The sequence below is a fragment of the Protobothrops mucrosquamatus genome, unplaced genomic scaffold (assembly GCF_001527695.2).
Source record: "Protobothrops mucrosquamatus isolate PMUCROS unplaced genomic scaffold, P.Mucros_1.0 scaffold2074, whole genome shotgun sequence".
Classification (NCBI taxonomy): domain Eukaryota; kingdom Metazoa; phylum Chordata; class Lepidosauria; order Squamata; family Viperidae; genus Protobothrops; species Protobothrops mucrosquamatus.
Genome location: NW_015388178.1, coordinates 150,321 through 168,150, shown reverse-complemented (window position 1 = coordinate 168,150; position 17,830 = coordinate 150,321). Strand labels below are relative to the sequence as shown.

At 37.3% G+C, this 17,830-nt stretch overlaps 1 protein-coding gene across 1 annotated transcript in view; it reads left to right on the top strand.

Moving 5' to 3' along the window:
* LOC107294742 (b(0,+)-type amino acid transporter 1) overlaps nucleotides 1-17,558 on the top strand; it is a 23,679-nt gene extending 6,121 nt beyond the window's left edge. Inside the window, exons 2-6 of the mRNA XM_015823998.1 lie at nucleotides 6,920-7,053; nucleotides 10,134-10,263; nucleotides 11,808-11,932; nucleotides 13,884-13,971; nucleotides 16,563-17,558. Of these exons, the coding sequence (XP_015679484.1) occupies nucleotides 6,920-7,053; nucleotides 10,134-10,263; nucleotides 11,808-11,932; nucleotides 13,884-13,971; nucleotides 16,563-16,796 (711 nt within the window). The 3' untranslated portion in view covers nucleotides 16,797-17,558. The remainder of the gene's footprint in view (nucleotides 1-6,919; nucleotides 7,054-10,133; nucleotides 10,264-11,807; nucleotides 11,933-13,883; nucleotides 13,972-16,562) is intronic.
* The last annotated feature ends 272 nt before the right edge of the window (nucleotides 17,559-17,830 follow it).

Genomic DNA, 17,830 nt, shown 5'->3' with positions numbered 1-17,830 from the left:
AAAAAAACCTTAAAGACCTTTTTAACCCATCAGATAACATTTAATGTCATGTTTATATCTGACTCTAGCTTTCTTTCTATACCAAGTTAATTCCCATGTTAGAGCGTTTCGATTATCAAACCTCAAGATTTGGTTACAAAACTTTCTAATCACTTCAAACTGAACAAAATTTTCTTCCCTTTCTACCAATATCATCTGAATATTGATCTGGATGTCAATCTTTGTTGTTTTTAGCAATTGAAGTGAGTCAATTACAATTAGTTGTTGATCATCAAAATTATCCGAGTAACTTTGTATGAAATTAATTGGCTTAATAGTTTCCACATTTACTCCCAGTATAAATTCACAATTAGATTGTAAACATAATATCTCTGACTCTTCAAATTGTATGTTTTGGTATATAAAAGCCTGTTCAGGATTACTCAGTCCCTCTTCTATTATTCCTTGTTCCACAATTTTATTCGTTTTTAAACAGTCAATATGAGGTTCTAATATGGCCCCTTCAGGGTATGGATAGCTTTCATCCACTACCACCACATCCACTTGTTCAACCAAATCTTGAAAAGCAGTTGTAGCGTTCAAGAAAAAATCCTCCTGTTTCTGTAATAAATCTTGTTGTTGTAATAAGTCCTGTTGTTGCATCACTTGATCACATCTGTTTTGAAATTTAACATCAAACGATTGAAACATCTCAGTCATTGCGGACACCAAGTTCTGCAGCTCTCTGGCAAGGGGCGGTGGAAGTGAAGAAGATAACGAGGGTGACAAGTGGAAAATTTCAGAAGTTAGTTGAGATGTCTCGGACATCAGGGATGTAATCGGTCTCAAAGTTAAAGGCACAGTTTTTCTCAGAACCATATTAGCAGTAAATTTAAACAATTCAGCCTAAACGAATAATACGCAGATTCAAAGTAGCAAAAGCTTCAAACCGGAAATCACTTTCACTTCTTGCTGAAAAGTATCAATCCATCGCCATTTTAAATTCACTTTTCCTCATTCCAACACACGTACGGGGAGAGAACGTATTATCCAAGTTAGAGTATAGTCCAAAAGTAAAAAGCAAACTTCCAGGGTCGGTTCGTCTGCTTACAAGGCAAACTCACAGTTAACTTTAAGTTGCANGCCTGCCACCGGAAGTAATGGAAAATTTTATAATTGGTTTTAATTTGTTTTATCTCAGATATTGTTAAGATACAGATAGTCCTTGGGTTACAACCATTCATTAAATGACTGTTCAGAGTTAAGATGGCACTGAACAACTTATAAGTTGCAGCCATTGCAGCATTCCCATGGTCATGTTATCGTGATTCAGGCACTTGGGCACCAGCTCACAATTATGAAGGTTGCACTATTCTGTGGTCCCATGGTTGCTATCTGTGACCTTCTCTGATGGCTTTCCACTAAAAAGGTCAATGGGAAAGTTGGCAGGAGGTTGCAAGTCACTCCTGCCACTTTATTGCCTGTCCATCCCTCTGCTCCTTAGTGTCTGGCCCTAGCACCCGCCAACCTGCCCATGCGCTGTAGTGCCCATCCATGACACCCATCCACCCATAGCTCTGCCTATTTGCCTGATATTCTACTTTATCTCATATTACTTCCCATACCTGAGGTCCTCACTTAACAACTCACATGGTCCTGGGGTTACAATGAGAACTGCTATTGCCATTGCTAAGCAATGCTTTTTTGTGACATCATGGTTTATGACCACATCGCTTAGCAATTGTCATTGTAATGTGAAAACTACCTCTAGAGAACTTTTTTTTTTTAAAAAAAAAGAACTGATGAGAAAGTTGCTTTCTTAAACTTGATGTGAGGAATGTCTCGATGTGTGCTCTGTTTGGAAATATGAAAATAATACTCGTGCTGTTTTAAAGAATAGAATTACATAACCTTTAGTAATTACTAAAAATAGGTGATACATTTGGTCAAAGACTGAAGCAATTGTTCTGAGGCATTTTTTTAAATTTCCACGACCCTACTATGAACGCAGATAAGATAATTAAATAAAGTGAAAAGATTAAGGAACAATTCTGTTCCAAGACATAAATGCTTGAATTACATCTAAAAATGAAGAATACTAAAGTCTCTAGGAATAGACAATAATTGTACTAAACCAAAATCCTATGAAGCAAACATGTAGTAATATTTTAAATACCCAAGAAACACAATTAACTGAATGGTATAAAAAAAACTGGGTGTTATTTTGTGATAGAACTCTGACTGCTATATAATTGGATCAAAAAATATTTCGTCTCTAGAAAAAGTTAAGAATTTGGGAAGCAAATACTTTGTCCTGTCAACTTTGGAGAAACATAAATGTTGAAGCATATATATCCCACAGGTTGCCCAGCCCTGTAGTTACCTAGTAAGGAGAAATGGCTTTGGTATGGATCATCCCAAAGAGTTCCAAATATCTCCAAGTTGTGAATTCAAAATGCTACTCAAAAAATAACTATACATATTCAGGATTAAGAAAATGTTTTAAAAGCAAGTTAATATTTAAATACTAACTCTACTGAAAATAGTAAAAAGCTCTGAGAATTGAATAATGTGCTACGTGGATGCAAAAATGAGTGATTCGTTATTTTTTAATTCTTTTCCCCTGGAATTATTTGAGTTATAAATATTTTTTTCTTTGCTGTACTGCTATCAGATAACTAAATAATTGAGGGTCTTTGATGCTGTTTGAGCTTGGTTGTTTTCTTGCAAACATTTCATTACTTAAAGTAGGTAATATCAGTTCTAGTCCTAGGTAATTGGGTAATGAAACATCTTCAAGAAAACAACCAAGCTCAGAGAGAATCAAGAAACCCTCATTTCAACCCTGAGTTACTTACATTTTCCTTTATTAGAACTAAATAATTCCAAATAGAAACAAATTTGAAAAGAGCAAATCTGTCTGAGATGAAAGATTTGATCAAATGCATATTAGATCAATGTTCCACGTTCTAATCTGATAGTTTCCCTTAATGTAGGCCTTTCTGATGGTACGTTTAAAAAATCACTCTGCATTAATATTCCAAGAAAATAAACAAATACTTGTGACTCACATAATGTTCCATATATTTAGACTATATTATGTTAATGCTAATTACTATCAGATAGCTCAAATATAGAATAAACAATGATCTCTAAGAAGTAATATGTGAAATCTTGGATTTCTAAATCCATTAATTTAAGAATAAACAAATATTTTTTAAGAAATAAACAGGTTCCCACATCTTCTGAATTATTCCATTTGCAGTCGTTTGAAAATTTCAGAAACTTTTGACTTAATTCTGAGATTGATGTTTGTTATTCAGTGGATTTCCTCCCCATTTTTTGTCAGCATTCTTTAACTAACGTTTCATTAGATATTAACAGATTGCTAAATAATTTACTGCTTAGAAATAGCAAGAGCAGGTCCATGTGAAAAAGTAAAGTATATTTGCTGCAGGTCATGGAAGCAGAATTTATAATAGAGTTCATACATTGATCTGCTTTATATGTAATCGTCATAAATGTTACTGTCACTTCTGGCACTGGTTTACTTGTGGCTAATTCTTAAAGCAATCATCCATTTTATATAGGCCAACCTAATAGCAAAGCACCTATTACAAAATCAGTGGCTATGAAGATTGTTTTTAAAATATAGAGTTAGAAAACATAATGTAGAGATTTTAAAGGGCAACTATTGAACATGTCATTGCTGATCTGCACCAGAGCATTGTGCAGTCTTCAGGCACTCATTTATAATATATTAATGATGTCATTTCTTTTCTTTTTTTTCTTGGTTGAATTACAAAGATCTCTGAAGAGAAGGAGGGAGTGGCTGGGAGGGAGGCTGCCCAAACAAGCCAGCATCCTTACCACGCACAAGCAAGCTTGGAAATGGGTGGGGGGGAATGGCGCTTCTCAAAAGGGAATTAGAGAAGCGCCAGTTCCCCCCCCCCGTGCAGGACCAGGCTGTTCCCCTGCCTAGTCTTCTTTCTCTCCCGAGATGTCAAGGCAGAAATTTGACCCCGTACCTCCACACACGTCACCCTCCACCTCCTGTTTTGTCTGGCTAGTCTCATGCACACGTGCATACACACACACACACACACACACACACATTTCAAGCTTGGAGACTTTTACCCACATCTGAGCTGGCAAGCTGCCAATCCTGCCTGGGCTTAGGGAGAAGAACCTCTTCTTCCTCTGTGGATAAAAAGTCCCCAAACTTGGAATGGTGTGTGGGTGTGTAGGTGTGGGTGGGTGTGGGTGTACACAAACACTTGGCTGCCAGCAGCGTTGAGTGTGCGGCACTGAGCTGGCTGCGCTGACCCAGCCATACTGACCCAGCCACATCCACTTAGTTGCGCTGATCTGTCTGCAACCACCCAGCCACACCCACCTGGCCATTGTGAGTTGCCATAGAGCCCTCTGGAGCTATGTTGAGAAATCGACTTTATTTGCTGAACTACTGGAAAAGGCCAATAAAATTTAAGACCAACTTGCAGCAAGGTTAGGCAGAAGGCAACATTTTTGTTGAAAGCCACATCAAATCTTCTTCAGCAATTTTGGCTCCCTCTTGTCTGTGGGTGTCTCCAGCTAGTATGCAGGTTTTGCCAGATCTAGTTGTTCCTGTAAAAAGCAGTGAGCAGCTTGCCTCTCTTGCAGGAAGTCCAAGATATGAGGAACTGCAGATGCAGGAGCTCTGGAGGACAATGTGCAGGCATAGAAGCCATAATTTGCATGAAAAGGAGACATGCTGATGTAGGAATGTATTGCATTGTTGTGGGCAAATTCTACAAGTGACGTAAGCTAAATTTAATTTTGTTGCTGATAAGAGACATAGCATCTTCCTATTTAGTTCAATAGATGCTCTTACAATATTTGGTTCGATTCTCAGCTTCTCCATATGTCTCTAGATGGTGAGAAGATGACAAATGAATGTTAATGTCTAATAAACGAGAGAGTGCATTCCAAAACTTGGAGGTAAACTGAGATCTGCAATTTGAGATTAGTTGCTTGTGTAGACCTGCATACCTAAAAACATGGTCTAAAAAAGCTGTGCCATTTCCTGAGCTGAGGCCCTTGCATGCAATGAAATGGATCGTCTTTGTAAACAAATTGTAAAGAAACTCACCACTACAAGAATTTATTTATTTCCTTGAATTTATATAGCCACCTACCTTACTTGCAAGATTTTGAGTGGCTTACAAGTTAAAAAATCTTTTGTAAATAAAGCTACAACAATTTAAAACACTACATTAAAAAAATGCTGGCATACTCCTATATCAGGTGGAGGTCAGTAATAAAATCTATTGATAATGTGTCCCAAGGTCACAAAGCAGAACTTGGGTTACAGCAAGCAGCTGGCTTTCCATAGACAGATTTTACTTGTCATCCCATGACTGGATGAAACATAATCCCCGATAGCTGCCCTTATTCTTAGGCACCCAAAGTCCCTAAGGACCCAATGCTGGATTTTAAACAGTTTCCCATAATCGGCCGTTTATTGTCCTGACAGAGTCATAACAATTATTCCCCTTAAGGAAGGGGAAAATATAAACAACCATTGTGAAGCAGTTACCCTTCTTCAGACATGAAAGACGATAGCTCATCCTGTGAGGCTTCCTGTAGGTCATTCATATGAGTCCTAGAATAAACAATGTATTGCTGCTGCTCTTTAATTTGAGCTAGCAAATTAACAGTTTGTCTCTCTGTCCCCCAGCCTTTCAAACCGGCCTTCATCTCTTGATGGAGAGATAAAGTTGCTTAACAGCAGAATTATGACATTGGGAGTAGTATAAAGAAGGCACAGGGCATCTGGAAACTTGTTCTGGGAGCTTGATGTATAGGAGGAATATTAAAAATTAAAATGGGTGAAAAACTGTGCTCACCGGACCTGCCAAGGCAAGAGAGTCTGTGTTTTCTGTAGAGTTTCTGTGAGCAGTTTGGGCCTGGAACAGCTGGGATGTCCCTTCTAGACGGTGCCTCCATAGTTGGAAAGTCAACTTTACAATAAATAACTCTTTATGAAAGTGCCATAATTCCCTTTGGCTGGCTGAAGCAACCTAGAATAAAATACATATGGTGAGAAATCCAACATTCCCCACCCACTGGAGGCAAAATGATCCAACCACCACATCGGATGCATTGGTTGGTACCACAAATTGGGGTGGGTGGGGCAGAGTCTGGGTGCTTAAGAAGTGCCTGTGAAGAGGAAACGACGTTTAAACTCCTGAAATACTGCTTGGTGTTGAGTAGAACATGTGAATTTTCATCCTTTCTTTAAAACTGCAGTTGATGGCAATATGTGGTCTTCCAAATTAGGAATGAACTTCTGATAGAAATCAGTAAGTCCCAGAAAACTCTGGTCTCATCTATGAAATTGTCTGTCATCCCTGAATCTGCAAGGGTAGAGTGTTGTATTTTCTGGCCTGAGTCAAAATAAAGAGTAACAGGAATAATAAAATGTCCTTGCCTGCCTTGGGCAATTTTGCAAACGTTCCATAATGGTCTGAGGGTCCCTTTTTTTGGAGCTCTTGTAAAAAAAGACCTGAAAGTTTCCCAAAACTAAGACCTTGGAGCAATTCAGGCAGATGTTTATTATATGGTCAGGTGAGAAACATTGATTTAAAGGTTGAAATACAAAACTATGATTTTTCAGCAGATGAAGGAACATAAGAAATATGCTAAGTTCTTTTTAGTCTTATTTTGTTTTCATGGCTCTGCACATTTGTTAGGTGTTGTGTTTGCATATTGAACTACGGTAGTTTCCGTTTTATGAAATCTTTGTATTTTCTCTCCTCCACCTTTGCTTTTTGACTGTGTGAGAAATATCTGAAATTGTGTTTATATATTTAGAACTGAATATTAAAAAGTTATGCAGTTGCACACCTATATGTGTACATAGCTCATCACTGTGCGTCTTATTTTCTTCTCTCTCCAGGTGACTCTGCCAAGGGCATTGATGATTGCTATACCTCTGGTGACCTGCTTTTTTTTGCTAGTAAATGTGAGCTATTTTGCAGCCATGACTTCTGTTGATTTTCTGACTTCGGGTACAGTTGCCATTACCTGGGGGTGAGCAGTGCTAAACACTAAGGCTTTAACCAGCCTATTCAACTTAGGTAGCTTCATCTTCTCTAGCATTTGTGCACCGTGCACTCAAAAACACTTTCTCATCTCCAACAAGTGTAATAGCTTCAGCCTTGCAATACATTTAAAACAAATAGCATTTATGTAAAAACCCTTTTGGGGGAGGAAAAGAAAGGGAAACGAATTACTGAAGTATTGAAGTACAGATAGTCCTCGATTTATGACCGCAGTTGAGCCCAAAATTTCTGTTGCTAAATGAGACATTGGTTAAGTGAGTTTTGCCCCAGCAAAACCTTTCTTGCCTTTCTTTCTTAAGTGAATCCCTGCAGCTGAGAAGTTAGTAACCCGGTTGACTTTGCTTGTCAGAAGGTTGCTAAAGATGATCACATGGCCTTGGGACACAGCAAAGGTCATAAACAGGAACTAGTTGCCAATTAGCTGCATTTTGATCACGTGATCATGGGGATGCTGTAAAAGTCGTAACTGTGAAAACGGTCATAAGTCATTTTTTCAGTGCTATTGTAACTTTGAACTGTCACTAAATGAACTACCTATAAGGACTACCTGTAACGATGGCTATTTCAGTCATATTGTCTGAATGGGACATGGAGATTGAGAAAAATCCTTAGTATCACCAATTTCTCCTCTCCGTTTATAACACAATCTCATTCTAAGTGGCACTGTTTTGTAAGCTATGTTAGTTTGTTGATCTGGTTTAGTGATTGGTTTATCTTATGATCCTCTGTGTGTCTGTGTTCCACTAATCAATGCATTACTCCCTTATTATTTTACTTCAGTTATCAGCGATCAGCTCTCTGTGTTCAGAAAGGCACATCATTATTGCTTATGAATAGTCTGTTCTGTTTACACAACACTGTGCCTTTCTTCTGAAATTTGGCATGATTGTATTGAATTTTAAACAATTAATAATCAGTGTTTACATTTGAATATAGCCACGCCAAATTTCAGAAATTTCTGTTTCAAAAAAATATTTGAACACATCATTAATTAGAAATCCTCTACCTTAAATATTGCAACCTCTTCTTGGCCAGTATTCTCCCTGCTGGCCAGGTGATCTTCATCCCCTCCCCCAGTCTTTCACCTGTGCCAAACACAGGTAAACCGAATCAATTAACTCTCCCCCACAACCCCAATAAAGCCACCAAGAAGAATGAGACAAAAGATAGAAGAGTCCCGCAATTCCACATCAGGTGCTAATATTGCACGGGTCCTCTCCAGGGGAAAAATATGATTAGTCAGAGCTCTGGAATATTATTGGAAAACTCTAAAGAGTCATTCAATCTCACTACATTCCACTCTTCATTTTATGACATTTATTACCATCTTATTAAAACCAGAGAAAGACCCTACCAGCTGTGCAAGTAATGGACCGGTATCAATGCCTAATTTAGATGAAAAGATATTAACTATGACATTGGAAAAAAGATTATTGTACAAACATAGTGTCATCTCTCATTTATCCAACTCACTTTATCCAATTCAGTCAGGATTAATATAAACAAACTGACAGACTGGCATCTATAATATTCATTAGTGGTGTACATTTTGGAAAGAGCTACAGACAATTGGACTCATCTGTTTTAATTTTGCTGGATATTTGGTAAGATATTAAATTTCTGGGTTATGAATTTTAAAAAGTTTTAGATTTGGTTTTCTAATGATAGAGGAATGTGAGATCAAGAACTCATCAGGAAATGCAATAATATTACAAGTAGTAATTCTTCCTTATCTAAGGACAAGCACAGCAGACTTTTTTTTAGTCATTTTTTTTTTCCTTTTTCAGGGAAGAATTTAATTTTACACATAAGGTGAAAAGCTGTTTGACAATCAGATCTTTTGCTGTTGGGTCTCAGTTTGATGGTCTGACACACATAACAGTTTGCAACAGCAATCTTGCATGCTGTTTGTTCCTGAAGAGTGAAAAAAAACCAAGCAATTATAGATTCAGCTGAGAGCTAGAACATATACAGGTAATCCTTGACTTACAACAGTTTATTTAGTAACCATTTGAAGTTACAACGGCACTGAAAAAAGTGACATGACCATTTTTCACACTTATGACCGCTGCAACATTCCCATGGTCATGTGATTTATATTCAGATGTTTGACAACTGATTCATATTTATGACGGTTGGAGTATCCCGGGGTCATGCGATCACCTTTTGTGACCTTCTGACAAGCAAAGTTGATGCGGAATCCAGATTCCTTACCAACCGTGTTACTAATGTAACAACTGCAGTTATTCACTTAACAAATGTGGCAAAGTGTGTCATAAAATGGGGCAAAACTCACTTAACAAATTTCTCACTTATCAACATAAAATCTGGCTTCAAATGTGGTTGTAAGTCGAGGACTACCTGTATATACTATGTCTAATGAATTAATGTAGAGCTTTCAAACCTGCAAAAACCTGAGCTGCAAAAATCCCAGGGATTTACTAAATGTCATTAAAGACAGCAAGATAATTCTCTTGGCTACTAGTGGTCTTCTTTGTTTATGCAGTCGAGATTTGATAGTCCTTGTTAATGAAACCATATAAATCCTTTTGTTCTGAGGCAAGGATATCCTTTTTGAAATCTTCCCTTCCAAATCTTGATTGGATTGATGGGAGTTATACTTCAAAATAATTTAGAGGGCATGTATTTCACTCTTGCACTTCAAGCAGTGTTTTAATTATGCTTTTATCCTGTTAAATATGTCTTCCAAAGAGTGGCATAACCACTATTTCTGATTAACTGTGAAACCAATTTTTTACTATACTTTAAAATTTAAGTTAGTATTTATTGAAAGTACCACTGATTTGGAATATGGAGACCTACAGTATGGAAAAGCCATACAATTTGACTCAAAAGTGATGAAGAACAGAGTCACCTGGCACGCAGATTTCTTTCAACCAAGGTATTATGAACATCAAGTCAAAATATAAACTTACAAGGTGAAATCCGAGCTTGAGTTGAGGTCATCTTGGTCCTGAACCAACACCCTAGCCTAGCCAATCCACTATGGCTCCTTTTTGGTAACATTTTGTTTATTTCCCTCTAAAGAAATAAAGTCCTGGGCAACTGGGTATGGCTGATGTCATTGGCAGTTGCTCTTTCTTGCTTTGGATCAGTTAATGGAACGTTCTTTTGTGGAAGCCGGGTCTGCTACATTGCAGCAAGAGAAGGCCATATGGTAAGGACTGTGAACATACTGCTTTTTCCATTATATTCATGGATGTAGTATTTAATCAATCATTTTCAGGTTAGAATCTTTTACTGTTATTTCATGCCCCCTTGGCTCCTTTGTGGATTTGTAAGGCTGTCTTCTAGTCAGCAGTTGCATATGGTTAGGGGTGTGTAACCCAAAGGACAATGTATAAATAAAATAAAATGCATTAATGAACTGGCAGGATGGGAGAATGAAAGACACAGTGCTTCACATGCCATAAATTGCTTATATAACCTACGTTCTCTATTAAAGTTTGACACTTTTAATTACCTGTAGCTCAGTTGAGCCAATCTGACAATTTAAATTCTGTAATTTGATCCAACTAAACCTAATGGACCTAAACTCATTTAAAACTAAGACTGTTTGCTTAGCCGTCAGCTATATTGGGCTATTGGATTTTTGGAAATACATAAAATTGAATCCAGATTTAGGATGTAATCCTATACTTATGTATACAGAAGTAAATCCAATTAAACTATTTTTGAGCAGGGATGGGCATCGGTGTATAAATTAATTGTATGTAAAACTTATTGGAATTAATGGGGCAAAGTAGTTACTAGTTATCTTTTATCTTAATGGGAATTAAGAACAATATATTTACTTTGGCTCTAATGTCTTGAGTTTTAATCTGTTTGTATACAGATAACAGTAAAGAATCAATGAAAAACAAGTGAGGCTTCTGGGAATTCATTGTAACTTTTTGATCACAATCCTGCACTCCTCTCTTGTCCAATGAAAAATGGATATTAATTTTTATCAATAGAAGCAACACATCCAATTCTTCTATATGTAAATAGCACGCTTTTCCCTCTTACACAAGACTGAAGCAGAAATGCAATTGCAATTATTACTAAATTCAATTGTGAATAAATGTTATAGTACTGAGCTATAAATCAATTAATTTGTGATCCATGGCCATGTTTATTAATCTGCTGAGTATTCTCCTCCTCCTTTCTCTACTCCAGAGTAGCTCATAAAATTTTAGCTCTGGAGTCCAACAGCTGGCTCATAACACTGAAAAGAACTATGGTATGGAGGTGTCAGTTTAGGCCTGATTGGTTTATATTCTGCCAGAAGAGCTGTGAATTTTGAACTTCCTAACAATACAGGAATTAAGTACTCAGCAAGTACTTAGCAAGTGCTTGAGCCTGCTGCAGAGGAAAGCAGAAGGGTATTCTGTCCTGAATACAACTGATGTTCCCCTAAAAAACAGTAGGCTCCAATTCAAGTTCTAGAGAAACAATGTTTTAGAGAAATTAACATGCAAGAAATAGGTTTGGTGGGCTGCTGGCACAGAGACCATTGAAGCTGCGAAATTCCAAATGACGTGAGTGCCATACAACAGAACTTACTGTTGCTCATGACGTTTCAAATTATTTCTCATAGCATAACTACCAAGTTTGCTGTTCATTCATTTACGCATTAAAACTTTGGAGAGCTGGACAGAAGCAAGGAGTAAAGCAAACCCCTCAGCATAGTTAGTTATGGTCTTTTGTTTTCATTTTCAGCCCGACTTTCTATCTATGGTTCATATACGTTATTTTACACCTTTTCCTGCTCTCATATTTACTTCTGTGGTGTCCATAATAATGGTAATACCTGCAAGTTTCAACAAGATAGTGAACCTTTTCAGGTGGGTATTTCTTGCTACTCATAATTACTTGATGAAATTGATCTCTCGGCCTCTTTTTGATTATTTTTATATATTAAGATGATATTGCCTAGACTTCAGAGAGAGGAAGGGGATGCGGTATTATTTAGTTATTTGTGTTACTTTATTATTTCTTTTATACAAACTTTTCCATCCTGCTTGCCATGCAATACATCTCCAGTAATGTAATGTGGTGACCAAAACTGGATGCAGTATTCCACGTGTGGTTTTATCAAGGATTTATAAAACAGTACTAATACTTCACTTGATGTTGATTCTATGCCTCTGTTTATACAACTGAGGTTTGTATTAGCTTTTTTGGATGCTGCCGCACAGTGCTGGCTCATGTTTAAGTGATCGTCCACTAGGATTCCAACGTCCCTCTCACAGTTACTGTTTTTGAGTCAGGTCTCACCTAATCTGTACTTGTACATTTAGTTTTTCCTGCCTAGGTGTAAAACCTTGCTTTTCTCCACATTAAATTTCATGTTGTTGGATGGGGCCCTTTGTTCACGTCTGTCAAGATCTTTTTAGATCCTGAGACTAAATTAGTAGACTAGCGAAATGCTATGGATATAGTATACTTAGACTTCAGCAAGGCATTGAACAAAGTACATCACAACCTACTTCTTGGTAAACTAGAAAAATGTGGGATAGACAGCATCACCACCAGATGGATTTGTAACTGGCTGACAAACCATACCCAATGAATAGTCCTTAATAGTACTACATCTATATGGAAGGAAGGAAGCAGTGGGGTACCACAAGTTCTGTCTTAGACCCAGTACTCTTCAATATCTTCATAAATAACTTAGATGAGGGAATAGAAGGGGAACTGATCAAATTTGCAGTGACAATAAGCTGGCAGGAATAGCCAACACCCCAGAAGACAAGCTCAGGATCCGAAAAGATCTTGACAGACTTGAACAATGGGCCCTATCCAATAACATCAAGCCATGCAGTTGCCAATGCATGTGTCACATGGCTATGTTTTTTCTTATCTAAGAGTAGCTGTTGCATTTGTATTTCTTTGTAGCTCTTGTATCATTAAAAGATGTCCTTTATTGCTGCAGCCATTTGTGCCTTGTGACTATAATTATTTTTTAAAATATCCCAGGCTATGTAGCTGCCACTCCCATGCAATTCTCTCCAGGATAACCAAATACCAATTTCCCAGGAAGGAAAACATTTACTTACTGGATCTTCATTTTATCATGTTTCAGAGTCTTTTACTTGTAGGGTTTACTTTCCCAGTTCAGGTATAAAAGAAAAGCAGAGTATGGATATCAAATCTCCTGACTTAGGCAAAGAAATCCTAAACCTCCAGACAATTCATTGCTTAGTTCTGTACCTCAGCTTGGCTGAAAATTCTCAGAAGTGGCTCAGTTAGATTAGCATCTCCACTGGTAGCAAAACGAACTCCTGGACAGCAACTGATTGCCCATTCCAGAACAAAGGTAGAAGAAACATATTGCCCAGAAGTAAGCAAAGACATTCAAAATAAGCGCAAAGCTATTATGGATACTGTGACATCACTGCACACACTGCAAATGTCACAAATTTATTTATTTATTTATTCAATTTCTATAGCTGCCCATCTCAGTCAATGACTCTGGGTAGCTTACAATTATGTTATTTGTGTCGTTTGCATTATCCTATTCCCCTTCCTCTATGGGATGCCCATAAATTAGGCTCCTAGCTCAAAATAGAGATAATAATGTATTGTACTTCAATATCTATGGTTAATTGAAGATATATTGTCAAACTGTGGAAAGTGAACGAGATCTTTATTACAGTATTAGGTATATTTTTCTGATATTTAACTAGTATTTATATGTGTGTGTGTGGGGTATCTGGGTGTGCATTTTTTAATAGCAGCAGAAATTGCGTGATCACACATGGAATGGCTGCCACTAAATGTTACTTTATATAGCTTTACAACTTGGATTTTCAACGGGATAAGTGTTGCAAGTCTCCTGTATTTAAAGATTAAGAAACCAGAACTCCCAAGATCTTACAAGGTTAGTACTGTATAAAAAACACTAAAATCCTTTTTTTCCCCTTGTCCCTTTTTTTCTTTAGTCACACAGGTCATAATGGTCCTAATCTGAATGTCCTAACCTGAATTTGCTTTCCCCCCAAAAAACTGGCATCCTCTAGATATGTAGGATTACAAATGTTCTATAACTTCCACAAACTTGTTGTAGGAGTTGTAGTTCTACAGATCTGAATGCCAAACTATATTTCCTGGGCTGTCCCTAATTTCCTGGCTACCCTGTTCTGTATCCTAGGAACAGCGCAGTTAACAAATGCCTTTTTCAGTCTTCCTTGTCTTGTCACATGAGCCAATGGTTCCAAATGCTTCAGCCTGAGAATGTTGAGAAACTATTGGAAGAGCGATAACCTCTGATCTGTTGGCTTGATCTTTGCCCCATGGCATTCTAGAAGAAAAGACCAATCATATCACCTACTAGCAATGATGTATCAACGTTAGATATGATTAGACAGGTCTTGTGAACAGGATCACCTTTACGGGGAGAGGATGGTGGTTAAGGAAATTTAGATCAGGACTGAAGCAGGGGAAAGACAAATTGAGCCCCCTTCTCATTGAATAAACTGTGAACTATCCCATGGGGTTAAATACATACTGTAAGTATTACATGGATTAATGATAGTGGGAATCATTCATCACTTTGAATTTATAGATAGTCCTAATTTAGTGAACATATTTGGGACTAGCAACTTAGTTTTGAAGCCTAGCAGTCCCTAAGTGAAACTGTGCTTGTGATCTTACTTCAGCTTTCCTTTGCTTTACTGACCTGCAAAGGTTCTAAATGTGAGAATTGGTCACAAAGTTACTTTTTCATCATTGTTGTAACTGTGTATGATCGCTAAACAAGGCAGTCACTAAACAAGAGCTATCTTGCTAATTCTTTAAAATCATCATTAATTGTTAGTTTCTTTGCATATTTGCAATATGACCCAATGCTGATATTCTTATTTAAAATTTATCTGAAGGGACTTCCTGTTTCATATCATCAAAATACTGCTCTAATTGAGCTAATTTGGATAGTAGGGGGACAGTTTTTAAGAACCTAGGGATAGCATCTAGCCCAGTGGTTCTCAACCTGTGGGTCGGGACCCCATTTGGGGTCGATCGACCATTTCATGGGGGTCGCCAAGCAAGGCTGTCTGCCATTTTTTTTGTCCGCCATTTTTTTTGTCCGCCATTTTTTCCCCTTTTCCGGTGGGTGCCTTACCTCCCTTGGGCTGGGCCAGCTGGTGGTCGGCCTGCTCCGTCTCTGCCGCTTGCCAGCTATGCCTCGGCCAGCACAGGGGGCGGAACCATGCATGCGTGGTGCTCCCGGGCAGGGAAAGTCCTCGACTTACGACCGGTTGGGTAGTCCTCAACTTACGACCGGTTTAGTCCTCGACTTACGACCAGTTTAGTCCTCGACTTATGACCAGTTTAGTCCTCGACTTACGACCGGTTGGGGTCGCGGCATTAAAAAGGTTGAGAACCACTGATCTAGCCTATAAGACAAATTCCAGGAAATGTGATGCTTGCTATTTTTGTTCATTTAGCATTCCAATATATCTGAAAAAGTTGTTTAAAATGCCTATTTAACTTTGTTAATTTTTCCCCCATTCAATTATCTATAGGATCATTGAAAAATAAAATGGAATACATGCTGTTTTATACTACTTAAATCCATAGATCCCATAAAATATAAGAAACTGAAACGTTAAGACATTTCAGTTTTGTAATAGGGTATACCAGGCTACATAAATAACAACTGGGAGTAAAAAAAGATGACAATTTATAGTAGGCAAGCTGGTGCCATCCAATGTTTCAGTTCTCAGCTTCAGCCACTGGCAGAAAACTGTAGGTTTTGTAGCCAGTACTATTTGGAAAAACTGTACTTTCACCTTCTGGGGAAAACCATTAGTATAGGAACCTTCCTACCTTCTTTTAGCTGTTTTCTTGGCAAAAATCAGTGCTCTGGCATTGATATTTTTGACTTATTTTTAATTGTTTCTGGTGCTCTTGAAGCTTGAGGAGCAAGATAAAGAGACCAGAATGTTTATTTGTTTAAAAAAAAACACCTCTTGGTTTAAAATTTTACTTCACTCAAACTGTGCGGGTCACATCATGCTTTTCCTATTTCTATCTCCATTGTTGAATATCATGTAGCTGAAATAGCATCATTCCTATGCGAAAGGGAGACATTAGCAAGCTTGGGGACTTTCCAAAGTTCACAGGAGTGCCAGAAAATGTAGAAGAGTAGAATAAGAATGGTAGGAAGGGCAGAACATCCAAAATTAGTTGACGGAAGACTGAGTTTGTTCAGTGGCTTTGCCATGTAGGCTGATTATTGGAGAACATCTGGAAAATTTAAGGAGCATCCTTCAAAAAATCATGACTAGTTGGTTGATGAGATAGATATCTGGATAATATGACTTTTGATATCAGGTACTTCTTATTTCATCTACTGTGAACAAGGAAGCTGTACTTCTTTCCTCATTGGGTATGTTATTTGTCAGATGCCACTTGGAAAACTTTCCCAAACAAATTATACAGTGGCCATAAACATGTTTCCTCTTATTCCAGGTACCAATCATCATACCAATCATTTTTCTGATGATATCCATCTACCTGGTACTGACACCCATCATTGACCAGCCACAGCTTGAGTTCTTCTATGTTATACTCTTCATCCTCAGTGGTATAATATTTTACTTCCCCTTGGTTCATTACAAGTATTGCCCTGCCTGCCTACGAAAATTAACTGTTTATATGCAGATTTTAATGGAAGTTGCAGCAACTGAAAAGGACATGAAGTGAATTCATATTCATAACGTTGCCTTGGCAAATGTTCTAATTATCTATATAGTTCTAATCTGTACAGAGATGAGGGTACAGCTTTTCCTGATCATGTTTCAGAAACATTTTGAAAATGGATCACAATTGTTCCTACCTCTATCTAATTGGGGGTAGGGGGAGAAAGAGAGGAAGTTGTCAGAATGCCCTTTTTATATTTATTGTCTGATTTGCTTTTTAAATTTCTTTCTTAAATTGTTTTTATACATACACATTTTTTTCTTTTTGATTTTGTTGCTTGAATATCTTACTTTAACTAATAAAAAAGAAAAGAGGTTAAAAAAAATCAATAGATTTTTAGATTGCTTCCTTTTCAACAAGAAATAATATATCAGAAATGACCATATTGCATTTATGTTGTTGGAAATGCAGAGAAATTATCACTTTATTTAAACATTCTGTCTTGTTCCATTTTGGTAAGAACCGATTACGTACATTAACTCAGCTTGAGATTTATCTCAGTCATGGGAATTGACTTCGGACAGAGAAAATGAACACAAAATCAAATGACTTATTGTTCAGCATTGGAACACAAATATATATGAGTTCAACTTTTTAGCAGTTTGCAACATTAATCAATATAGCTAGAGCATGGATGGCTGTAATGAATCATGGTTTCAATTTATTAATATATGTATGTCTACAAATATGCATTTTGTAAGTTTTTTGCTTCCTTTTTAAAAAGCTTTTTTCTTCTTTTACAATTTTGTGTATTTTTGTCTGTTTTTGTATTTAGCTAATAAATAGTAAATTAAAAAAATTAAAAACCACTGTTGTTCTTGCCTCCATCTTCCTCCAACAGAGAATTATGGATGAATTAGTCAGTGATTCTTCCAAACACACAATAGGGAGAACTAAAATAATCCTTGCTCCTTTCCATCCAGCTTTTGGTTCCTTTTGCACTGGTTTCCTTAGCAACTTCAAAACAACGAGATTGGTACCTGTAATGAGGGGCTTTAAAAACTTCCCTCTACTATTTTAAAAAAGTAGGATGAAAT